Here is a 9,656-nt window from a genome sequence, read left to right as displayed (position 1 = left end):
TGTCCTAAAACTCACAGAGATCTGCCTGCCTTTGCCTCCCAAGTGCTGGAATTAAAAGCATGTGTCAGCATGCCAGGCTGTAATTCCAATATTTAAAAAAATCTAAACTCGTTCAATTTTATGTCTTACAGGGTTTATACTGAGTTCAATACTGTATAACTGTATTAATTCAACTGTGAACCTAAAAATTTTCTAGCCACTTTTGAAAGAGATGTATCTTTGCTATGGAAATTGCTATTGAATATGTTAAAGCTGTAATGAAATGCTTCTAATAAAAAAAAAGTGCCTTCAAAAAAAATCTTTTTCTTGATTTCTTTGACCCATTCATCGATTCAGTAGTGTGTTGTTTAATCAATGTGAGTTTGTGCAATTACTAGGTTGTGGTCAGATAGGATACATGTAATTATTTAAATTTTTCTGTATTTGTTGATATTTGTTTTGTGTCCCAGTGTGTGGCCTATTTTAGAAAAACTTCCACGGGTTGCTGAGTAGAATGTGTATTCTTTGGTTTTTGGGTGGAATATTCTGCAGATATGTTAGGTCCATTTGATGTATGATGTTATTTAATTCTGATGTTTCTCTGTTTATTTTTTGTCCAGATGACTTGTCGATAGGAGAAAGTGGCATAGTGAAACCACTACAATTACTGAGTTTGGACTAATCTGTGTCTTGAAGTTCTGTAGTCTGTAATTTATGAAACTGAATGTGCCAGGGTTTTGTACATATATATTTAGGATTGTGATGTCTTTTTGGTTAATTATCCCCTTGATCAGAATGAGATGCCCTTATTTATGTATTTTAGTTTCAGGTTTATTTAGTCAGAAGTAGGGTAGCAATGCCTGCTTGTTTCTTGGTTGCATTTTCTTGGAATACTTTTTTTCCATCCTTTCTTTCTAAGGTGGTACCTACCCTTAAAGGTAAGATGAATTTCATATCATATAGGCCTGCATTTAAAAATATTTTATTATTTTTATTTTATGTGTATATCAATTGCATGTTGTAGGTGCACCCATGTTGTTCAATGCCCATGGAAGTCAGAAGAGGGTGTCGGATCCCCTGGAACTGTAGCTACAGTCAATTGTTAGTTGCCATGTGGGTGCTGAGAATCGAAACTGGGTCGTCTGCAAGAGCAATCAGTGCTCTTAACACTGAGCCATCTCTCCAGCCCATTTTATTTTATTTCTTTTAGCTTGGGTTCTGGGAATTGAACTCAGGTCCATCTCCCCAGCCCACTTACTCATATTTTAATGATGTACTATGAGACTGTTACTGATTTTATTTCACTGGCATAGTACAGATTTTCTATGGTTTATACAGCGTTTGTTTCTCGAAAGTATATGTGCTAGAAACTTTGTTTCCACTGTAACTGTACTGAGGTGATGAAATGGTTAACAAGTGGGAAGTGATTAGATCATGGAGGCCCCACCAATGGAAAGAATGAATGCTTATCTCTCAAGAATGAGCTGCTATAAAGTGAGGTCAGTTCACATACTTGGCCCCTTCTCCATGCAGCCCATTCCTTTCCCCTTATTGTCATGCTATGATGCAGCTAGAAGCAGGAACCAAGGAACCAGACTTCTGGACCATCAAGCTATTAGACACATGAGATGAACTTCTTTAATTTATAAATTATCCAGCCTCAGGTATTTTGTTATGGCAACGAAGAATGGACTATCATAAGGCTTGTAAGTTCTACTCTTTCTGAAACACAAAACGTTAATATGTTTTATCTAGCTTGTTCTACAGTGAACATTATAGATTTATCTGCATCATCATCATCTTTTTTCAAAATAAGTTTGAAACGGTCATTTTCCTGTTTGCAAGCCAGAAAGTGTCCTTCATACAATGAAGATTCAAATACCATCTTATTGTGATATCCTGGAACATTTCTCTGAAAGAATATGAGGTCACTTTTTGTATCATTGATATTTTCAGGTGGATCCACTTCCTATGGAGAAAACACAATACATAAATTTTAAGGATATGAGCAATTCAGGCTGGAGTGGTGGCACAATAGTGAAGAGTGCTTGTTGCTCTCAGAGGACTAGAGTTTTGTTCCTAGCCATCCACGTTGGGCTGTTCACAAATACCTGTAAGCCTAGCTCTAGGGGATCCAGTGTCCTCTTCTGGACTCCATGGGTATACACACACACACACACACACACACACACACACACACACACACACACACACACACGGGTGGGGGATGCTCAAAATAAAATAAATCTTTTTTTAAGGATGTGAATAATTTGAACATATGCAGTTTATTTCGAAGTGTACTAGCGGACTGAACTAAAGCAGTTTCATTTTTTAAAGAGTTAACAACAACAACAACAAAAAATCCAAGCCAGGCATGGTAGTGCACGCCTTTAATTCTAGCACTCAGGAGGCAGAGGCAGGTGGAGCTCTGTGAGTTCAAGACCAGTCTGGTCTACATAGTGAGTTCCAGGGCAGCTGGGGCTACAGGGAGACCCTTGTCAAAAAGACCAAAAGAAAAAAAAAATCTGAGTAGACATTAAAAGGAATTTGCTCAAGATGAAGAGTGCTAGCAAAGACTGCCACTTCTTCAGGCTAGTTTCACGTCTCTGCTCATTCATAACTGAACACATTGATGTAAGCCTAGGTAGCTCTCGATTCAGAGTCAACAATGAGAGGGACAGGAAGTGCCAAGAATCCGGACTCCTTCCTTCAGGGGATCCTGGAACTAAACTGTAGCAGGATTAGACCCAATGCTTGTTCTGGAGCTGTGTCCTGGGCTCCTGAATAGTCTGGCTGTACTCAATCAGCCAGTAGCCTTCCTGCCAAGTATGACAATTCACAGTGGTCTTGCACTTCTGTCCTGAATATCATCCCCTTAGTTGGATCCTACCCTGAAAGGTCAAGTGTTGATTCCTGTATCTTTTGGCCTGATACCAGTGTCCTATTAGGAATGGTTAGATTTCTTGGAACTATAATCCTACAGGGGCATGTAACTGCTAGTAGCCCCTGATGTTTCCTATCCTTGCATTGTGTCTACTTTTCAGGGTATACTAGAAAATGTGAGCATTGCCCAAGGTTCTTTCATTTTAATCTTGGAACCAGAAGACATTTTTTTAAATTTAATTTTGAGCCAATGGTAACAAAGATCCCCATGATCCTATGGGCTGACGGGGAAATCTCTAGAATTAAATTAGCATTCCATCCTTCTAAAATGTATGAAAGACTCCGAGGAGGGTATTTTCAACTGAATTAGTTACAGAATTGACAATCATGATTCTCAACCCTGGCCCTTCACCAGTAGTATGGGTTGATGACAGTATAAATTACTCTCCCATTATCATCTGCTTCTGCAGCTGTTTCTGGTAAACCACAGCTTCAGGAGAGTTCGATGTCTAAATGAGAAACAAACCTTAGCCAGAATGGCCAAAGTTCTAGTAATATGACAGAAGGAAACTAATGTGTCAGATCAAATCTAACATGAAAAGTTATAACTGAAGGTGGGAGTGTGAATAGGCAGAATAGGTGCCCTCTTTAATCAGAGCTCAGTGATTCATTTCAGAGTCAAAGCAAGAAATTCCTGGAGACTTCCCTAGTCTTGGCATTGACCACCAACGCTATTACAGGGATGGTTCAGCAAATGGATGTGGAAACAATTCTGGGGACCTTGGAGAACCCTCAGCTTGAGTGCTCCAATAGCTAGGAATTATTTACATGAGAAGGGATAGGATCTGGGTTCAGGCAAAGTAAGCCCAATCTAATACCTGCTTTACAGTCTAAGAGAACCCTGGCCCAACCATCTATGGGTGAGAAATAGGCACTGAAGCCAAGCTCTTCTTGTCCAAAGAATTTCATAGTTAGTAATTAACACAGAAAAGCAGGCACCCAAGAGTAGCCAATTGCATCTTATTATTTGATAATTGCATCTTATTATGGTAATAATGGCTAAGATCTTTATTAGTGGGACAAAAGAGATGAAAGGATAGGGGCTATTATGATAATGATTCCAGGTTACCCTCTTTCGTTCTCTCTCCTCTTTTCCCTTCCTTTATTTTTTCTTTCCTTCCATCCATTCAGTTAATATTTACTGGCTTCCAGAAGCAAATTTTCTTCTCTTTCTTTCTCCTTCCTTCCTTCCTTCCTTCCTTCCTTCCTCTCTCTTTCTTTCCCTTCCTTCCTTCCTTTCTTTCTTTCTTTCTTTCTTTCTTTCTTTCTTTCTTTCTTTCTTCTCTTTTGGTCTTTTTGAGACAGGGTCTCCCTGTAGCCCCAGCTGGCCTGGAACTCCCTATGTAGACCAGGCTGGCTTTGAACTCACAGAGATCTGCCTGCCTCTGCCTCCCAAGTTTCTATGAAACTAATAAAGCTTCAAAGTTAGAGTCACTTGTTTTTAAACAATTCTAGATAAGTTGTAGAGTTTATGCCTCTGATAATTTTCTCTTCTCTTTCTTCAAAAGGGCCACCCACATATAAGCATTAGGCCCCCTGACATCTGGATGCCTATTAAGTTCCAAGCATTACTGCAGTCTTTTTGAAACACACCTGCCAAGTGTCTCCTAATAATAAATCATTGGTAGGTGAGGCAGATCCCAGTTTCAAATGTGCCATTGCAACTGGATTAGTTTTCCTCTACCTCCAAAGCATGAGCTTGGCCAGTTTTTTTCTGTGGTTCTGTTGTTTTGTAATATGCTTAATCCGTTCCACTTAGCCCTTCCATCCCAGGCCTCTACTGCCAATGTCATAATTAAGCTTGCAGCCTATCAAGTCTGAAATAGAGATTGCAAATTGCCACGTGAAAGGGTGGCACTCCAGTTAGGAGCGGATGTCCAAGGGTTTTGTGTGGAGGCTCAGCTGTTAAACAGAAGCACTGTTTTTAGCAGAGTTAAATTTTAGAGTGACTTTTTTCTGTCCCTCTCCACCCAACTGAGGGTAGATGTTAGCTTTCTGTCATTGCGGGCTGTTGACTTCTTGATTGGGAAATCCCCATTCAGAGTTTCCTTTCAACCACGACAGTTTGTGAGCATCCCCTGGATCTTCTCACTGAGAGCAATGCTTTGTGGGTTAGTCCGTAGCTACACTTAATGGTTGTTTATCTTATAAGAATGCAGAAAATAAAGAAAAACAATAGAGAATAAAAATGAACAATAATAAAGAGAAAAAGTAGTGACCAGAAATAATTTATACTTGGCACTGAAATAATTATAACATTACTTTCCAAGATGATCTTGTTAATTTTATCCAACCAGATTAACATGATAAAAATAACACACATCAACTGAAAGATGAAGGATCTGGCTAAGACTTAGGCCAAGAAGCAAGAAAAAAAAAACCAGGGACTGAAAAACTGTGTATGGGGCTGAGGGATGGCCCCGTGGTTAAGGCTGAGGGATGGCCCCGTGGTTAAGGCTGAGGGATGGCCCCATGGTTAAGAGTGCTTGCTGCTCCTCCAGAGGACCCAAGTTTGGTTCCCAGCACCCACATCCGGTGGCTTATGGGGACCTGACACCCTCTTCTGGTCTCTGTAGTCATAAGCATACATGTAGTAAGCATACATGTAGAACATGCACAGACACATACATACAGACACACACATAAATCCAAATAAATCCAAAACAACATTATCTGGGAATACAGCTCCATGGTGGAGTACCTGCCCAGCATGAGCAAGGCCCTGTGTTTGATCCCCAGCACTGAAAAAGAGTCACTATAATTTACAAAGCAGCAGATTTACAGGACAGTTAGCTTCATTCTATGTAGTAAGACTTATTTGAGAAAAATCACATGCCATTCCTAAATAAATTTATAATTCACATATATTAATACAGAGATTCATTATTCAGAAGCCCTAGGGTATGTAACCAGGTGGTGGTACACACCTGAAATCCAAGCACCTGGGTGCTATGGATAGGAGGATTAAAAATTCAGTGTTATCCTTGGCTACATAGTGAGATCTAGGCCAGTCTGAACACATGAGACCTTGACTCACAAACAAAACAATAGCTGGGTTGCTGGCACACATCTTTAATCCTAGCACTCAGGAGTCAGAGGCAGGCATATCTCTGTGAGATCCACACCAGCCTGGACTACATAGTGAATTCCAGGCCAGCTGGGGCTACAGGGAGACCCTGTCTCAACCCCACCCCAAAAGACAATTCAGGTTACAAAAGTGGTTTGTCTATTTCTGTCTGTGACAGGCTCAGAAAAAGCATTAAATAACCAAATATTATCACAATAAACTAAAGGGTTTGACAATTTCCCATACTCATCAATTCCAGTGGTTCTTTGTTTCTTGCTCTTCAGGCTACAGATGAAAGGAAAACTGTCTTTTATAATTTTGTCCTCTAATACTACTAAAAACAAAGTAGAGCTGAATCTTACCTTAAAGGAAATGACTTTGTTCTTACAGGAAAGAGTCATTTTCTTCTCCTTCATAGAGATGGTCACTGCCAGTCCTCTGGCTTCAGTGTCTTTATACATGTATATTATCAACCGGGCTTTATTAGCTGGAATGCATATTTAAAAAGGAGACCATTACTTGCAGAGGATTCTTTTTCTAAACTGACACCTTTGGAAATTTAACCAGAGGATAGATAGATGGTAATAGACCAGCCATTGATCCTGCTCAGATTGGGCCAGAAAGCAGACAGAGACAATGTCCAGCTAGCCAGATACCCCTTTAAACTCATGTAATGCGGTGTTATAACAGATACATAGGCAACTTATTGAGTGTGTTAAAGATATTCTGAATCCTAAATGACCATATTTTACTTTCAGAAAGTAATTAATTAATTAATTATGTGTGTGCCTGTGTGAGTTTATGTGCACCACATGCATGTAGGAGCTCACAGAAGCCAGAAGAGGGCATTGGATCCACTGGACCAGGAGTTACAGGTGGCTGTGAGCTACCATGTGGGTGCTGGGGACTGAACCTAGATCCTGCAATAGCAATAAGTGCTCTTAACTGCAAAGCCATCTCTCCAGCCCCTTTATTTAACTTTTGAATGCACAACAGAATTTTTGTTTGTTTGTTTATTTTGAGACAGGGTCTCCCTGTAGACCCAGCTGGCTTGGAACTTGCTATGTAAACCAGATTGATCCCCTCCCCCACGACCATCTTAGAGAGATCCTCCTTGCCTCTACCTCCCTAGTGAGTGCTGGAATTACAGGCATGTGCCACCTCACCCAGCCTCAGAATATTAAAAACATATTTGTTGAGGTAAAAATTTTATGATTTTTCAAGGATACACATTCACTGCTTCAACCTAACCTCAAAATCTGATATTTGGAACTTGTATCTTTAAAAAATATTTTATTTACCATTTTTATTTTATGTGTATGAGTGTATTGCCTGCATGTATGTAAGTGCACCTGTGTCATGCAATGCCTGTGGAGGCCAAAAGAGGGCGTTGAATTCCTCTGGAACTGAAGTTACAGATAGTTGTTAGCTGCCATGTGGGTGCTGGGAATTGAACCCGGGTTCTCTTCAAGAGCAGTCAGTGCTCTTAACTGCTAAGCCATCTCTCCAGCCCTGGAACTCATATCTTGAGAGGCACAGTAAGATTACTCGTTTTCAAAGCCACTCAGTCTTCTAGTGCAAAACAGATTCATTTGAAATGCTTGTGTATTTGTTTTTCATTTTGAGTTTTGAAAGTGTTAGTGGTACTCTTGGCTGTAACCAGCAGGAATAAGGATCCAACTCTGCCAGGCTCTTCTAAGCAACTGAAAGAAAGGGACTAGTGATACAAACATAGGCTCAGTGTGATGCGACCTCTAGAGATATCTTACTGGACCCAACTCTTCAGCCCAATGAAAAGATAGGTGATCTTTAAAGTTTTCTGTAAGTGGCAGTATAATTATTTCTGTGACTGTCCATCTAAGGATGGAGTCTGACACTGAAAATGCAGATATTAAGATGGAATAGGAAGAAGTGGGTGGTCATCGCTGTGTTTGTGAATGTATAGGAAAAAAATACCTTCAAGGTCAGCGTCAGTCATATCCTCAAACACAGCCTGCTTTCCTCTGTCAATGAAGAGAACTTGGTCGTGCACATTTCGTATCACTGTGTATGTAGGCTCAAGCTTGGCAAAGTGATCTGATTCCAGGTCTTCTATAATACACATTAAATCATTAAAATACCTTTCTCTTCTAGATCAACAAATAGACCTACTATATACTTAGTTTTCAATAGCTATTAATTATCTTCTGTTTCAGAAGCAACAGTAAGCAAGTTGACTAGGTTTTTTTTGTTTTAATTTTTAATTGAATTTTGGTGTTTTTATACATTTTATGGTATTTAGATTCCCTCCTATTTGTACCTCTCCTTACCCTACCCCCCCAAATTAATTTACTCTAATATATATAAAATAAGGCCTATAGAGTTTAATTTGTACCCCCAAATGTCCTTCAGTGTGGGTCCATCTAATAGATGCCTGGTTAACTTACCAAGAGTCACATCCATGAGACAGACCGACTCTCCCACTTCCAGCCACCATCAGTTGCCAATAGTTCCTCAAGTAAGGTTGGGTTTTTTTTTTTTTTTTTTTTTTTGAGAAACAGGATCTCACTATGTAGCCCTGGCGGGCCTGGAACTAGCTGTATAGACTAGACTGGTCTCAAACTCACAGGGATTCACCTGCATCTGCCTCCCGAGTGCTGGGAACTGTCATTTTAAAATCTGCTTCCAAGGGCATGCTGTTTTTTGTTTCCACTCAGAACTACTCTACCTCCAACCATTCACTTTAGATATCTTATTTTGGGTACTTACTGATCAGTCTCCTACTCTTTTTTTTTTTTTTTACTCCAACTGTACAAGTTCTTGGACTTCATGAAGCCCTCTGGTCTCCTGACTCTTAGCTGATCTCTTCCTTCTTTCCTTTCCTTCCCTATGTAACTGCACCTTGTGGTTCGTTATCCCTTTTTTTAAATACCTTAAATCCTCAACTTGTTTATACATGTGTTTGAACTGGTGCCACTACAGGCACACCAGTTCCCAGTACTTTGCTTTGCAGGTGAGCACTGTTTCCGTGGACCACAGCTGCACTTTTCAAGTCTTCATGCTCTTCGGGATCTCTACACCATCACCTCTACTTTCACTACCAGCAAATTATTTCTTGCTATTCCACTTACAAACTCAGTGATGGGACCACCAGTTTTTTCCCCCACCACAGGAAAATATAGAAAAACTGCGTCTAAGGAAGAGTACACGTGTGCTCTGCATGCATACTGTACTGAGACTTTGCTTTGCCAATTACCCCATCTTCTACCAACCAGAATTTCTGCTTCCTAGACTTATCCCAAAGAAACAGTTAGGCATATATACTAACACTGTTGTACAAGAATGATGGGGCTGGAGACATGGCTCAGCAGTTAAAAGTGTGTACACTCCTTCCAGAGGACCCGAGTTCGATTCCCAGCACCCACGTTGGGCAGCTCAGAGCAGCCTGTAACTTCAGCTACTCACGTGCACAACCCCCAGTCTAAATATACATATAACTAAAAAATAATGAAGCAAAATGTTTTAAAAAAGAATGCTGCTGGGCATGGTGATGCACGTCTGTAATCCGAGCACTTGGGAGGCTGAGGCAGGATGATCATGAGTTTGAGGCCAGCCTAGGTTATATAGTGAGTCTAGACTATATATGACTATATATCTATAAACTATATCAGATATATATATATATATA

At 40.1% G+C, this 9,656-nt stretch overlaps 1 protein-coding gene across 2 annotated transcripts in view; it reads right to left on the bottom strand.

The window, feature by feature from the left end:
* Positions 1-1,592: 1,592 nt before the first annotated feature.
* Il18 (interleukin 18) overlaps positions 1,593-9,656 on the bottom strand; it is a 21,642-nt gene continuing 13,578 nt past the window's right edge. The window contains exons 4-6 of one of the 2 annotated variants that reach the window (XM_008832781.3): positions 7,946-8,080; positions 6,352-6,476; positions 1,593-1,948 (exon numbers count right to left, since the gene is read on the bottom strand). In XM_008832781.3, coding sequence (XP_008831003.1) covers positions 1,727-1,948; positions 6,352-6,476; positions 7,946-8,080 — 482 coding nt within the window. In that variant the 3' untranslated portion in view covers positions 1,593-1,726. The remainder of the gene's footprint in view (positions 1,949-6,351; positions 6,477-7,945; positions 8,081-9,656) is intronic. The other variant, XM_008832782.3, reaches the window with a different exon arrangement.

This window comes from Nannospalax galili, unplaced genomic scaffold (assembly GCF_000622305.1).
Source record: "Nannospalax galili isolate Female #2095 unplaced genomic scaffold, S.galili_v1.0 scaffold335, whole genome shotgun sequence".
NCBI lineage: Eukaryota > Metazoa > Chordata > Mammalia > Rodentia > Spalacidae > Nannospalax > Nannospalax galili.
The sequence above is the reverse complement of the archived record's forward strand: the minus strand, read 5'-3'. Positions and strand labels throughout refer to the sequence as shown.